The sequence below is a fragment of the Venturia canescens genome, chromosome 8, assembly GCF_019457755.1.
Source record: "Venturia canescens isolate UGA chromosome 8, ASM1945775v1, whole genome shotgun sequence".
NCBI lineage: Eukaryota > Metazoa > Arthropoda > Insecta > Hymenoptera > Ichneumonidae > Venturia > Venturia canescens.
Window position 1 is genome coordinate 22,048,823 of NC_057428.1, and position 15,420 is coordinate 22,064,242.

General features: G+C 37.8%; 5 protein-coding genes across 6 annotated transcripts; 3 read left to right on the forward strand and 2 right to left on the reverse strand.

Moving 5' to 3' along the window:
- The first annotated feature begins 16 nt into the window (after nucleotides 1-16).
- Nucleotides 17-2,310, forward strand: LOC122414402 (protein FAM98A). The gene is made up of 5 exons (XM_043425645.1): nucleotides 17-373; nucleotides 558-924; nucleotides 1,060-1,350; nucleotides 1,422-1,720; nucleotides 2,019-2,310. The coding sequence occupies exons 1-5, from the start codon at nucleotides 336-338 to the stop codon at nucleotides 2,308-2,310; spliced, it is 1,287 nt and encodes a 428-aa protein (XP_043281580.1). The 5' UTR covers nucleotides 17-335.
- A 256-nt stretch (nucleotides 2,311-2,566) lies between these two features.
- On the reverse strand, nucleotides 2,567-5,549 carry DNApol-eta (DNA polymerase eta). Of its 2 annotated transcripts, XM_043425642.1 has the most exons (8): nucleotides 5,504-5,549; nucleotides 5,275-5,351; nucleotides 5,060-5,194; nucleotides 4,770-4,975; nucleotides 4,511-4,677; nucleotides 4,207-4,430; nucleotides 3,966-4,089; nucleotides 2,567-3,885 (listed from the first exon to the last, which is right to left on the reverse strand). In XM_043425642.1, exons 1-8 carry the CDS (start codon nucleotides 5,516-5,518, stop codon nucleotides 2,644-2,646), a joined length of 2,190 nt encoding a protein of 729 aa, XP_043281577.1. In that variant the 5' UTR covers nucleotides 5,519-5,549; the 3' UTR covers nucleotides 2,567-2,643. The 2 variants fall into 2 exon arrangements, with proteins under 2 accessions (XP_043281577.1, XP_043281576.1); XM_043425641.1 differs by lacking the exon at nucleotides 5,504-5,549 and having other exon boundaries at nucleotides 5,275-5,488.
- A 120-nt stretch (nucleotides 5,550-5,669) lies between these two features.
- ATPsynO (ATP synthase subunit O, mitochondrial) lies at nucleotides 5,670-7,452 on the forward strand. The gene is made up of 4 exons (XM_043425647.1): nucleotides 5,670-5,784; nucleotides 6,044-6,088; nucleotides 6,610-6,720; nucleotides 6,888-7,452. Exons 1-4 carry the CDS (start codon nucleotides 5,755-5,757, stop codon nucleotides 7,329-7,331), a joined length of 630 nt encoding a protein of 209 aa, XP_043281582.1. The 5' UTR covers nucleotides 5,670-5,754; the 3' UTR covers nucleotides 7,332-7,452.
- A 660-nt stretch (nucleotides 7,453-8,112) lies between these two features.
- LOC122414403 (decapping and exoribonuclease protein-like) lies at nucleotides 8,113-10,285 on the forward strand. Its single transcript, XM_043425646.1, has 4 exons — nucleotides 8,113-8,854; nucleotides 8,939-9,153; nucleotides 9,386-9,756; nucleotides 9,840-10,285. Exons 1-4 carry the CDS (start codon nucleotides 8,550-8,552, stop codon nucleotides 10,035-10,037), a joined length of 1,089 nt encoding a protein of 362 aa, XP_043281581.1. The 5' UTR covers nucleotides 8,113-8,549; the 3' UTR covers nucleotides 10,038-10,285.
- A 268-nt stretch (nucleotides 10,286-10,553) lies between these two features.
- LOC122415268 (coiled-coil domain-containing protein 112-like) lies at nucleotides 10,554-12,661 on the reverse strand. The gene is made up of 6 exons (XM_043427253.1): nucleotides 12,483-12,661; nucleotides 12,279-12,382; nucleotides 11,951-12,202; nucleotides 11,209-11,854; nucleotides 10,858-11,088; nucleotides 10,554-10,711 (listed from the first exon to the last, which is right to left on the reverse strand). Exons 1-6 carry the CDS (start codon nucleotides 12,644-12,646, stop codon nucleotides 10,687-10,689), a joined length of 1,422 nt encoding a protein of 473 aa, XP_043283188.1. The 5' UTR covers nucleotides 12,647-12,661; the 3' UTR covers nucleotides 10,554-10,686.
- Between the last annotated feature and the right edge of the window lie 2,759 nt (nucleotides 12,662-15,420).

The window sequence follows — 15,420 nt, forward strand, 5'->3', positions numbered from 1 at the left end:
TGCTGCAGCAGTAGTGATAATAATAATGACGGCGGCGGGCGGGTGCCAATAGTGGAAAAAATCGAAATTCCCTAGTATTGATTGCAAAAATTCAAAAAAATGTCGTCGTCCTGGCCCGATCTCACTGATCTGTGTGCTCGACGGACGACGGAGTGACGGAGACTGTGGCCGTGGAGACACCGGTGGATCGACAGATCATAAGCTGTTAAAATTTTTTATTTAGAAAGAAACTGCATCGATGAATATCTCTGTGTCCGTGCATAGCCACAACCGTGTGTGATCTCGAAATAGCCGTAATTCTATTCTCAATAAGTGTTAAATACAAAAGGAGAAACATGGAATCTGAATTACTCCAAAATCTTGAAGATGTCGGGTAAGATTTGGAGATTTCGATTTTCTGTCAGATTTTGAAGAATTATAATGATCCACATTTTCGTAAAAATTATTAAATTTTATCACACCTTATTCGAGTCTCAGATTATTGTAATCTGATTATATCTATGTAGAAATTATCGATACAAAATTAAGTGAGTAAAAATGAACGTGTTCAACAACAGATATGACGGCCCTGCGCTAACCCCCGAAAAATTATCGGATGCCCTCGACAAGGGCCCGAAATCCGTTGATTTTTCGAGCCTTGTAGCTTGGTTAGCTGATCAATTGGTTTTGTTTGGCGAACTGGATGAGAGAGTACATGCAACAACATCACCCGAAGATGCCAGTTCGTTCCTTCTGGAATTAAGTCTGTTCCTCAAAGAATTGGGTTGTGTGAATAGTCGACTAATGGGTGGCAACGTCAATCAAAGATTATCGACCAAGGAAGACAGAGTAATATTACTGGAATACCTTATAACGGAGCTCATGACGAGCAAAATTTTGGAATCCAGTAAACCGAAGACTGCAAATCAGTTGGAACTGACAATAGTAAGAACGAAAGAGAATTTTTATTTGCCACAGATATAGATGTCAAAATTTTCTCATCACAAGGAGGTTGAGAAATATTTGCTATTCCCAATGTACAGGAATTTTTGTTATTATTTTTCAATTTAATTTTTTCAGAATGAGAGTGAGACTGCAAAATGTTTGAAGTATATGCTAATAACATTAAAAACTCCAAAACCACCCAACAACATATCGGCGGACATGCTCTTTAAAAAGCTTGATAGTAAATTGAAAGAAATAATATCTACGGCACCTGATAAACTAGTTGGCAAAGCTCTCTTTGCTGGAGAATTGTCACCGGCACAGTGGGAGAAATTGGACAAATTGCAGGAGGACATGAATGTCGAATACAAAATGAGGAGAGATATGTTACTCAAACGATTGGACGTTACCGTGCAATCTTTTTTGGTAATTTCATTTTTCATAGAAAATTAGAACAGCTGCATAACGTAGATTGACAACCATTTTTTAATCTTCAGTGGTCTGACAGAATAAAGGCTAAAGAGGATCAGTTGAATAGTCTTTATCACGAAAAAAGAAATGTTATGTCGAACGAACCCAATGTCACGATCGCCCATTTATTGGCTGCAAGGGAGGACTTGGCTGTAATTGAAAAGACGAGCAACGCATCCGTCAGACGAAATACACGAAGCGGTATTAATAATGTCATAATTGGGGTTGTACCAGATCGGGGAGGACGTCCGCAAGATCAAGAACCTCCACCACCAGAAATGCCCTCGTGGCAGAAAGATAGAGTTTCCGATGGATCTTCATTTAGGTAGGTTTTCAATTTTTTGTATTCTAAATAAATCATCTACTCATTCGAATATTTCTATTGGGTTAATTATTAGATCAATTGATGTTTATGAAGTTTTATTTAGTCTTTTTTTTTCTTTACTTGTCTATACACATTGATTTTGGAGAAGATAACAGAGTTATTTGGAATTTTACACCAATCCGACTCCCATATCCGCAGATCAAATATTAAAAATTGAAACATTGATACAAGTTAAGAAATAATAAAAATGGCAAAGACACGGCATTGATTACAGCCAGTGATTAAATAAAATTTTCAGAGGTGGCAGAGGAGGACGTGGTGGAGGAGGTGGAGGAAGTGGAGGTGGTGGTTACCGAGATCACAAAGATGCCTCGAAGAATTTTGGTCAAAATCGTGATAACAATTATCAAAATCAGCAAAACTCATCCGGATTCACTAACCAGGGAAATCATGGAGGATATTATCAAGATAATAGAGGGGGCGAATATCAGAGAGGAGGTCGAGGAGGAGGTGGTGGAAATACTCGTGGGCGAGGTGGAAGAGTTCAAGGTGGATGGAACCAGAGAGGCAGAGGTGGACAACATTATTAAAAAAAGAAATTTCGGAGGCATACTCCATTAATTAGTAATACTGGTATTGAAGGAAAGCGGTCAGATCCCGATCAATTTTGTATAAAAATTAAATATTATATTTGCAGTAGCTTAAATATACTCTAAAAAAGCTCAACGATAATATATTATATTGCAAATCCAGTTAAACTATCAGATATTTGTATAAAACTCAACATTTCGAATCATAGAATGATTTCAAAGATGTATCAGCCGTAGTAATTAGGAAAATGCTTGGTTTTTTTTTTTTTTTTTTTTTTAATTTCGATAAAAATACTTATTGAATGTCCATTTTCATATTTGAAATAAATTTGACTATCTATCAAAAAAAGTCGATATGCCTTTGACTTTTTTAGTAGTTGTCGTGGGGCTTTCGTCGGATCTTCGCCTTTTCGAAGAAATAAGTTCTACCGATGAACCCGATGAATCAACGCGATTCATCTCCCGGTGCAAATTTTTAGCCACATGGAAATCCAAATGTTCGGTATATTTATCAATTTTTATCATTAGACTGCATTCAGAGCATTTTTTCAAATTCGGTTCGTCAGTGAGAGTGGAGTCCGTTTTGACGAAGAAATTTTGTAACGAATTTGCTTTAGGAATAGTTTTTGATTTAGTGGATTTTGATTTACCAATTTTAGCCACATTTTTAACCGGTTGTCGAACTTTTTGACTAGATTTTGTCTTCAAGTACGAATTCGCAAATTGTTGTAGTTCCATCGGTAGTAATTGAACCACGCTTCGATCTATATTGTCGAGGTCAGGGAAGATTTCGTGCAACTGCGAAAGAAGATCGACTTCTTGGAGTTTCGTATTTTTTTCCACACGTTGATTATCGACCTTGTGGGAATTTTTTTCTTCTACCGGACTTTGTTCTATCGTTGCAAGAATCGAATCTTTCACATCCATTGGCAGGTCGTTTTTTGATGGATCCTGACTGATTTCTGGTTTCGAGTCTTTCAAAAAATTCATGAAAAAAGAATTTTTGAGGTTTTCACGATTCAAAGCTTTTTTTGATTGTTCACTGCCAAGAATCGCTGTACTTGGTGAAATGGGCTCGTCCATCACCTTTTTTTTTCCACGATTCTCAATTTCTTTCGAAAAAAAAGGTGCGACTATTTTTTTAGGATTCTCTGTTGCTGTCAAGTTCTCCATCTCTTTGGAGGCTAAAACATCGTTTTTGCATTCGACATCGATAGAATTTACGGTAACGCGATATGGAGTGGTTTTGTCTTTCGGTTTAGAATTCTGTCCGTTACTCTTGAAGAAATTCACGAAATTTCCGCTACCTTTGGCCGGTATAAATTTTCCTGCAGCTATTGATATGTTGACGATGGGTTTCTGGGTTGATTTTATCAAAATATCGATACACTGACTCGCAATTTTTTCTGACTTATAAGATTTCAATGGACAAGTGCGCGATTGTGAAATTACTTTGCGATCCTCATAATGAGAAAAGCTGACAGTCAACGTTGTTGCTCGACGCTCATTCTCTTCGCGATCTTGCTCAAGACGATCGCTTACGTCGATCGCTAGTTCGTTCACCCAATGCTTCAACTTTGAATAAAAAATATTTGCATTTAATTCGCTATCAAATATAAACATATTTTTTCTGTTTTATATTCATCGAGGCTTACCATTTCGAGCTTAACTATTGCCTGCTTTCCGGGAAAATTCTTGCTGGCACCGATTGATTTACAAACGAGCCTTGTTACCACAGATTCATTATCAATGCCCCTTGCAATGTTGTATAGCCAAGATCTAAAAAATTCAATTTTTTATTATTAATCGCCACTTTCAACTAGATGACTATTGAGACTGCCACAGTATTGAAAAGTAAATGATTTTTAATACGTGAACTGTAACGATTGGTATTACCCTGTTTTTTCGTCGAAACGTTTTTGGAGGTCTTGCAAGGAAAAACGAGTAAGGTCAGCCATAACGTTACATCCCAACGACTCCGTAATAATATTTCCAAATTTTCCGCCGAGATTTCGAACCTTTTTGATCGGTAAAGTTGCAAAAAGGGAGGGAACTGCACTTGAAGGCAGTATTGTTTGTCTATTTGGTTTGTGAAGGCCACATGCAAGCTTCGCCAATATCTGTAGTATCAAAAATTTCTTCAAATGTGTGTTTTATACGAATTTGCATAAATTTTTCTCCATGATGTAATTACACATACTTTGTTGTACGAGATTCCAGCGGAACATCTGAATTTGCAGGTAGCAAAGATTTCAGCTCGTAATTCTTCCACAATAACTCCAGCTATGGCTAATTTTCTTGCCTGCTCGTCTCCAACCTCTCCGTACGTCTCATCCAGCCATTTCTCAATTCCATTAATTCTTTGTTCTAACAATCATTTTATTAACATTATTAATATTTCCTCGTTCCAGATATTAATTTGAGCAAGCTAAAAATATTAAAAATAAAAAGAGCAATACCTTCGTTGTTGTTGTCATTTTCACAATAACTAACCACATATGTATTTGTCAATGCATTCATTAAATTTTTCTGCAAAGTGTGACTGGATATTCTCTTCTCTACCAACTCGGTTATATCTAGATATGCTTCATCCACGCTAGCACGCTCTATTATGGAGCAATGTTTTTTCAAAACATCTATTACTTCTCTGCCGGCACATCGATACCTATTGAATTGATGGAAATTGGGTTGAACAAAAATATGTGTACTCAAAATATCGTTTCAGAATCATTTTGAATCTCGAACTAACTTGGACGTATCGGCTTTTCCACGAACTGATGGGACACTGACAAGTACAATATCCGGACACTTTTCTTTAGCTTCTTTCCCTCTCATGTGTCGAGTAACTCCAAAATCTCTTGCTTCATAATTGACAGCTATTATACTAAAAATTAAAAAAAGTTATACGAAATGATAATTTTTAATATAATTATTTACATGGAACAATAGAAACAAAAAACTCACCCTCCTGATCTCCACTGATTGTATTGTACCACTGCAACCGGTTTACCTTGTAGTTCTGGCTGCAATCGTGATTCAACCTGACAGAAAAAACAATCCATATCGATTAAAACAATTATTCTATCGCCTAATGAAGCCATTTTATATGAAATATTTTTCTAGTGATGATAGAAGAGATTCGTTGTGATGTTCGTTTATATTCCGCGGGAAAACATAACTGAAGTAACCTAACTTTTTCATCAACCATAGAGACGGCAGGTGGATGATGAAAGCCATGAACTAGGTGGCGACCTTGGACCGTCGCCGTCGCACTCAATGGTGGCTACTTTTTTTACAAGCTGAAGATGGCGGAATGTGTATAAGATTAACCGACAGTAGATAATTGGGAATGGGAACCCGTTCCCCTCTTGCCCCCCAGGCGGTCAGCACCGTACTATAGCTGAATGAATCCCGCTGCTCCTGTTGCGAATCGTTACCACCAGAATGGCCGCTAGCAAAATGAATACCATCATCGTAAGTGTTTTTTACATTTGTCAAACGCGATTTTGTTAGATTTTCATGAATTGTCATAATATTCGTGATATAATTGTTAGAAAGTGAAAGTTTTTTCTCGTTAAACAACAAAGCTATTTCGAAATTGAATGTATCATCGATTTTCGAAACAACGTTTCTAAACCATGCCCCATAGAATAATTCGTCAATCCACTTTATCAAAAATCCACATTTTTAATAGAACGTTGTTGTTTGAAATTATTTTTCTTTTTACTTACAGGCAAGGTCGTTTTCCTCCTCAGCCTCTCGGTTGCAGATGGTCAAAGTATGTATCTGGACGATTTTTCGTCTATTACATAATTTTCATCAGCAATCATGGATGTATTTCTAAAAATTCAACCAATAATACGCATTTTTTTTAACATGATTTTTCTTTCGTCATAACCATTCTTCACTTGACCTTTGTTAAAAAAAAAATATTCGTAAAAACGTCAAAACAGTGCAGGTTTTCTAAAAAGTTGTTTGTGTATTCTATAGACTACTCTTGAATTATGTCCACCAACGTTAACATTATTCAATTGAGCAAACACTTTCCTGTGTTATGGCAGGATCATGAACATCACAGTACTGTTTGGAAAAATTTTTACATTTGTTCTGAGCATTCCTTAATAAAACCATCCATTTTTTGCTTAGCCTGTTTTATTAACAGAAAATTATCAAGGCAGAAGAAATTATTGGTTTTCAATAGATTACATTTTGATGTTTTAGTCTTGATAGTACAAGGATTAGAACCTTAAAACCAGTATATATGTATATATCTATATTTTTGGTATCTTTTTTATACAGCCGCCGATTCAGGTGTTTGGCTTGGAAGGACGATATGCCACTGCACTGTATTCAGCGGCTAGTAAACAATCGTCTCTGCCTGCTGTAGAAAAGGATTTGATTAATTTCCAGGTTTGAATATACATTGGCACAACCTTCATTTGTTTTCTAATATTTTTAGTTTGAAATTACTCAAGGGCCATAACAACGCAAGATATATATTTCAAATGAAATTTTGATTTATTTCGATGTGATAATTTTAACATGAAAAAGACACTTGAAATTTTTATTCTAAATAGGGGATGATGAAGGCAAATGCAGATCTGGCAGAATTCATAAAAAATCCATCGGTCAAGCGCAGCGCAAAGGCATCTACATTCAAAGCCATTGGTGGAAAAATCAATCTGAATCCGGCGACGACGAATCTTCTCGAAGTGATGGCTGAAAATGGTCGACTCAATAAATTGGAGCAAGTGATCAATGCGTTCAAGCTTATTATGGCGGCGAACAGAGGAGAGGTCGTGTGCGAAGTAACCAGTGCTAAACCCTTGGACGCCGACACCAAGTCGAAATTGGAAAGTACACTGAAAGGATTCCTGTCTCAGGGACAAACAATTCTTCTTACTACCAAAGTCAATCCTGCGATCATCGGCGGTTTGATCGTATCGATTGGCGATAAGTATGTTGATATGAGCATTGCCAGTAAAGTTAAAATGTACTCGAACATCATTTCCTCCGTCTAAAGAAATAATATTCGAACGATTCAAGAAAGAAATAGGATTTACAATCGAGAACTGTACAAACAATAGCCAAAACGAAAATATGTACGTGGCAAAGAATAAATAATAGTTGTACGTAACATGATTCCGTTTCTAAATTGCTTTCATTTTATACCCAAATCCAATACGAGTCGTATTGCAGTACAAGTCACTCTTTTAACCGGTCATAGTTTTATATGAAAATTATACGTTTCTCAATATTATTCGATATTTCTGCTTGCAAAAAAAGTATTTTGAATTCTATAGAAATCAAACTTGTGAAGCTGTGTTTAACGATTCAACCATTGTTCTGTTGAACTGAAGCTGCAAATAAGATTAACAAAAGTTTGTTTTCCAATTTTCAAGTTTTTCCCCATTTCTGGAAATAACAATTTTTTAAATAAGCAAATCTTTTTTTCCATTTAGTTCTCGTCTGATTTTGAAAAAATGTCGAGACAATCGAAAATTGAGGGAACTTGTGAAAAAAAGTACGTTGCTCGCTATTGGACCGGGATTTGTTTCAATTAATTGTCGTGATGAAAATTATTCATCACGAAATCTTGATCGAACTATCGAAAATTGAAAATCTTCATCGAACTATATCATGGAATTTACATTTTTTTTAAAGATACGACGCTCCAGGAATTATGTCGTGATAATCTAGAATTATCGATGATATTTTTTGTAAAATTAATCTGCCCGGAAAAGGTTCTCAAGTTGTTGATCAACAAACCTCCCTTCCGATCATATTTCTTCTGAGAAATTAATACGCTAGTGTGTTTGTAGCCTTATCAGAAACGCAGACGTACACTGGCTACGTTTATTAGAATCCTGCTCGAGAAATGTAAGCTTTTGTGACAGCAGTCTTCAATTGTCAGCGAAGCAACATTGTTGCATCTTGGGCTGTCATTTCAGCGTGTTTCATTTTGTTTTTCTCATAATCCGTGATACCAGCAGCAGAGATCGGTATTTTCCCTTACAAAGTGTGAAGACATAGTGTCAAAAAAACAAATGAGTTGGGAGCAGCCTTTTATACTACAGTCCTACAGTCATCTCGCAGTGAACCGCTCTCATCCGCGCGTGCTAGTTGATTCCTCGTGAGGAATTGTCACCCTCTTAAAATATAGATTGACGTTAAAACGACAATCGTAAATTACTGGAAGTGATAACTGGAAGGAGTTGGGTCAGAAAAGTGGTGAAAAAATGTACTTGTATCCGTGGGACGAATTGTCCTGGCGATCGAAGACAGAGCCAATAACTCAACCAATTTCTGAGCCAGAAATAATCGGCTATTACAGTATCGATGGGCAAAGAAATTATTTGGCCAACTCGTCGAACATGTCTTATTACAAACCTCCTGAACTCGGACGAGTTTATATGGATTTGAACCAAGGTATCGAATCGGCAGTGTCAACGAATCGCGTGTCCGAGAACGGCTCTATGTGCGACACATTGGAGTGGGTCGGCCGGAACGGCACGAAAATTCTTGCTTCTCAAACCGATAAGTGGTAATCGCATTGAAAAAGAAATTCGATCCTAAACACAACTTGGAGGTATTTAGAATAACTTTTCTTCTTTTTCAATATTCTCAGGATCAAACCCAAATTCGTCACCTCAGGGGGCGTCTTAACGAGGATTTTGTATACCCCCTACAAGCCGGACACTGATTGGATAATATGTGCAGCCAAATTGAAGGGAACGATATATTTATGTCGTTTTTGGACCGAGCAAGAGAAGGATTTGCAAACGCGGATGCCGCGCCATTACACCTCCTGGGGATACAAATTTGAACAATACATGGTCTCAGGTTGGTCTATACAAAATTATTATCAATACTTTTTTTTTAGTCCGATAGATCTCGTAGATCGCGAACGCCACGCGTCGATAACTCGCAATTTTCTTCTTTTTTTTCTTCCATTTTACAATAAATAATGGTTTGGCTTGAACGAGAAAAAGAAGTTTACGCCTTTCCAAACCATTTCTCTTTTCAAATGTGTGCTTGACTCTAATACACAATTTGTTTGATATGCTAAATGAAGATCATCCGGATAAAAAACCCGACACATTCCGACCGGTGATTGAGCCCGCTGAATTTCGATGCATCTTCAAAAGACACTTCGGTAAACACGAGGTAAACACGTTCAGTGCCGAAATGGACGCAGTTTGTTCAAAAACCGTTCTCAACGACCCTCTCCCACTGAAGAAACTCAAATTCATCGAACTGAAAACCAAGAAAACCATAAGCCGCGACGCTCAAATGAGAACATTCCATAGACACAGCACTCTCCAATGGTGGGCACAAAATTTTTGCACGGGAATTGAAGAAATCTTGTGCGGCTTTCGTGATGACGACGGAATCGTGCGGAGCTTGAAGCTTTATTCGTGCGATCAACTCATCCAACTCGGCGAGGTTCTCTATACTCAACGCTCAACTCTGTTTTACCCTTCAAACTTTTTTTTTTATTCCGCTATAATTAAGAATTTTTGTTTCAGCCATACTGGAATCCGGCAACATGCAAAAAATTTTGTCAAAATTTCCTCGACTATGTCGACAGAACTGTTGTCGAAGATTTCGACAAGGTCATTTATAAGTTTGAAAAAAAACTTCAGGGTGGTATCACCTTAACTCGAGAAGAGCCAACTTCATCGTACGCTTTTCTCCCATCTTCGTTCATTGCGAAAACTAGCTAAACGAACGAGGCGACCATTTTTTTCCTTTTGTTTCTCATGTGCCTTACAGGAATATCATTTATCCTGCTTTTAAACATAATTAAGTCTTTAATATATTTTTTTATACGGTGCAGCAAAATGCCGGACGAAAAGTAGACGTTGTCATTACGCACTCGATGCGAAACCAAAAGTCTCGTCGATACCAGCCGGTTTGATTACACTTAAATGTATTTTTTAAAATTATTAATAAATCTTGACAATTGTTTCAATTTTTTGGTAATTTTTCTTCTTTCCTACTCTCTTTATATCTGCGTAATACTTTTTTAAATTCGTCATAATTCAGACACCGAGATTTCCCTAAGAAAATATTTATCGCTATATCCGACTTCGTCATCTGAACAAAATTTGTGTGATTTTGTTTGTTTGTTTTTTTTAAGGTAATAGGTGAGGAATGGTGCGGAAATGAAGTACGTCCGACGGGGCAAATCGTTGAAGCTCGTCGACATTTTATTTTTATCACTTTCTCACGTATCAAAAGAGGAATGCAAATTCTTTACTCCAAAAATACAAATGTTTTCAAATTTTATATCGCGATGATGAAACAGTTGATCTCCAATGTTGTTGTTGACGACGATCGGAGGGACGAATCATCTCATCCGGATTCGCGGTTTCACCACGTGCCCCGATATGTGCCCCTGGAAAATTTAAAGGACATCGAATATTTGGATTTGTGAGTACTTTGATTTTTTTTTTTTCAATTTCCGTGCGAGATGTCGCTCGGTTTTCGAATACTCGACTCAATTGCATCGAATTTATCATCAGACGCAAATATTTCACTCACAATTTTGAAATATCCTTGACGTAACAGAAGCCTCGGGACAGAACTGCCTCATTCGGATCTTTCGGGGCTTTTTTGCACTTCTCCAGCCAAACCTTCGTCGGATTCAGCAACGTCGATACCACCGCGATAGGACGACTGTCGACTCTGCTGTTCGCCACCACTGTACTCGGGCGCATTTTTTTCTTCTCCAGCATCGCTTTTCTTCTTCTCAAGAATTCCTCGTCTTGGGATCTTCGATATTCGGTGACATTCGGTGAAAAATATTTTAATAGTCGGTTTCAGAATTATATAGTAGTGGAGAATTTTGAAAGGGAAGAAAAAAAGATGATATAACGAAATGAAAAATGTTACCTGTAACTTTTCAACATTTTAAGGAGTTTTGTCTTTGAGGCCACTCGTTCGGACTCCGCAACGCTCGCAGTCGAGCTTGAAGTGGTATTTTCCATTTTCGATGCTTTATAAGCAACGACCGTAGTTTTAATTGCTGCGGCACGTGCCAATCGGCGATTTTCTTTCCGCGTTCCAAGAGACTCCATTTCCGAACGGGATTGTTCAGATTCCAGAGACATTGCTTTTTTCTTCTCGGCTTTCCAACGCTTTACCAATTCTTTTTTCGCCATACTTGCTTCGTTTTTTCCACCCAAACGAGTCTTATTTTTCGGCATCGTTGCATTCGAATTTCGACGATTAACCAACGATTCGCGAGCTCTGACATTCTTCTCACCATCCTCACAACTTTCAGTCTCCGAATCACCCTTCGCTCTATTTCCTTGTTTTTTCGCCTCTCGATTTTCACGCCATTCGCGTATCGCGTTTCTCTGCTTTTCACGCAAATCGAGATACACTTTGTACCAAGCTTCGTGATTTATTATTCGTTCAGCTGTCAAATCTGGACACCTTGCTCTTATTGCGGATACGAGCGATGTCATATTTTCACAATTCTTTCGTACTTTTAAAAAAAACAAGTGGTCCGGCTCGCTCCAGTACTGAGTGTGACCTTGTGAAAAGTGCGAAAAAAATGAGCTTAAAAAAAATAACTTTTCTCTGTCGCGTTTCCTTTGTAAATAAGAAGATTGATAAAAATGATTCTCACCTGTTTTCGCTATCAATGCATCGAAATCTTTGGCTCCTCTGTAATCCTGGAAATCCGTAACATTGTTTTCTCTGCTTTTTTTGCGTCGGCACGAGGTTCGATTTTCTTTTTTCATCGAATCGAGTGGCAGCAGACTGATCTCTCGATCCAGTTCCATCTCTTCGTTCGCCAGTGCTTCCATAGTCGTATCTTTTTCGAATTCACGAAATTTGCTCGCAAGGGACATGAGTTTGTCTCTAAAGCTCTCGATGTCTTGAAAAAATAATCACTCGACGTTCAACTCTAGTTTTCAATACCACATTTTGTTCTATCTCGAATGGCAAATTACCGATTTTTCGGTCCTCTTGCATATCTCTCATCGACATCTTGATATCGTCGAGAGATTTTTCGGTATCGCGGGCTAACGTTTGGACCGGAGTTGCCCACTTTTTTCTGCAACACACACCGAACGAACGCAGTTGAACATTAACGATATTTGACGAAATTTATTTGTCAACTTGTTACTTTATATAAATAATTGCACGAGCATTACCTTTCAAGGGCACGGAAACATCGCTCGTCCTTCAAAACTCGCATTATTCCCGGATCCAATTTCATGTTTTCTAAGCAATGCTCCAACATCTTCTCAATCATTTCCTCCTGCCGTTTCAATTTCATTGACGATTTAATGTATTCTTTTTGTGCTGACGATCGCATTTTGTTCGATTTGACGTTTACCTCTGCGCGCGGAATAGCATCGGAAATGTGCCGAGGATCGTTCATTTGACTCTGCGTCTTGAACTTCTCGACGAACTTCTCGTGTCTGTCGTCGACTCGAGTGAACATTTTGTGAGACAAATGATAAAAGTTCAAAGAAAATTGTTAATTATAATAAATATTTGTGTTTTACGGTACACCGTCGACCTATACGCGCAACTATGAAAATGACATGGGAAACATTTATCGGTAATTCTCGCAGACTGAAATCAACTTGTTTGGGTTTCCATAGAAATTCATTGGGGACCCCCTTCTCGTCGTCGTTAGCTCCCGAGGGAGCGGACGGCGGGCCCTACGATCGCTCCGCAACTAAACAGCGACAAAAATTCGTTCACCTTGCGGACATTGCAGATTCGTAATGTCCCTGCAAACATAGTTTCAGAGCATTTACGGAATAAATTTTACAAAACGCGCGTTAACATCGATATCGCACAGACTCGGCGAATTTTCAAATTCACAATTTCGTAAGATACTCTTCCCTGAGACGTTACGCAGCATCCAACTGTAATTCTTCACACGGAGATAATAAACGGTAACATTTGGCGTGAAATTCACTGCAAAATTTACCGTGCTATGTTTGACTCCAGAGACAAGTTAACGAAAAGTATTCGTTACTGTAACGCACTGTTAAATTTTAAAGATTTTGCGGAATTTTCAGTTTTGTAACAGTATAAATATTGCCGATAGGACGTCAAAATTTACTAAATACTCTGACAAAAGTTCCTACTTGGAACAATAAATATTATTTAATTCATAGGAAAATTCAATTTTTCTCCCACCATAATATGATGAATTGCAGCTCGTCACCGCACTATCGTTAAGAGTAATTTTTCAAATGTCATCATGAACGTGTTTTAGTATATTTTTCATGTAATCCATAGAAATAAAAAATCTATCAAGTATCGTCTGGTTTCAGCATCATTATTTTTGTTTTTTCAATATTGTTTACATTCTATAAATGTGACTCTTTGCGAGCTGATTGTAAAAGTGTTGTTTACAAAAAATCAGATAATTGAGGCGGTCTTAAGGTTTCTGTCTGGGAGGACAGTGTGGTCTTTTGTGTGCCCCGAAAGTATTTTTTCGAATGTCCTCAAATCGATCGACCGAAAGTTTTTCCACGATCGTGCTCTGAGCCAGCATTTTATCATCGGGAGCGTCCGGCGTTGCTTTTGCATTATTGAGGACTGACATGTTTTCAAGGTTTCGGAATATTTTTTGGATATCGGTGCAGAGGTGAGTTTCGTAAAGAACTCGAGAACGAATTCGATTTTGTTTGGCGCAACCGTTTCGCAGTCTCTCTACGAGCGGTGTCATCAATTCATAGGATTTCTCGGCGTCGATTCTCGAACGTTTTTCATTCACGAGTAAACGTTGCTGATTCGAGAGACCGCGCTTCAAATTACCATTACCGACGATCAAGTTCGATAAACGATTTCTTAATTCCGACAAATTTGACGTTTTTTCATTGACTCCTCCGAGACTCTCTTTTCTCGTTACATTCTCGACAATTTCTAATCCTGTTGAGTTGCTCGGGCGATTTCTTATACGTGCTTTACCGGACGAACAATGGTGCCGAAAAACTTTTTTTCGATTGATCAATCTTCTTCTCAGTGAAATTCTTTCCCCCTTCTCCAATCTTCTCTTGAGCAATTTTCTAGTCGTCTTCAAAATTTCTAGGGGTAACTTGTTGTCTTTGAAATGAATCGTCAGCAAAGTACTATTCGTTTCCAACAGATCGATTATAGTGTTTCCACTTTTTTTCGTTAATCCGCAACCACGCAGACTCAATGATTTTAGCCAAAAATCATCTTTTAGCGTATCGCTCAGTATGCGCAAGCCTTCGTTGCCAAACTTTTTATTTTTGTTCAATATCAACGTCCGTAAGCTCTGAAAGGAGCAGTATCGTTTTTCAATAATTTCTCAAGCTATTTCGGGCTGTCGAGAAACGGTAAGGAGACAAATAATTCGATCGATTACTTGGTGCGAACTTGTCTCTCTTTCATCGGATTCGTGCCACGCCTTTTCCAGTATTTTGCTACGTTTTTTTTTCAAAAAAGACGTTATGAAAGTAGCACTTTTCGACGTGAGCAAACAGGAGGCGAAGTTGATTAACTGGAGACTAGAATTTTCGAGAAGAGCTCGTAGGACCAGTTGACAACCTTCGTGAAATTATATACGTTTGAGAACAATAAAGCGCGCGTGCGCATTCCAAGTGCCGCAGCAGAAAATAGCATTTCGGATGAAAAAACTAACAAAATTAGAGTTTCCTTCACCTGAATCTCCGATTTTGCACCGAGCAAGAGAAATATTGTGAATATTTCGATTAACGGATAAACCGTTGCAAAGGATATTTATATAGTTTCCAGAACCCAGAGGAATTCCATCGAGTGTCAGGAAGGTCAAAATATTCGAATCTCTCGCGCAAACTGCGATCGCGTCAGCGAGACATCTCAGTAAATAATTTGTGTAGATTATTGATCCACAAACACCGTTGCGTTTTTTGTATTTCCTTTTTAAAGATCATTGAATATTTAACATAATGAAAAACAATGTCAGGAATTGCAGACAAAAAGTACTTTTGAAAAAAAAAAAAAAAAAAAATGATGAAATTTGATGATAATTTGATGTTTGATCGTCGAACCATTGTGCCCTACCGAAACTCTTCTAGTTTTTTCTCGGTATCAATAGATTCATCAATTTTCTTCCTTCGATCG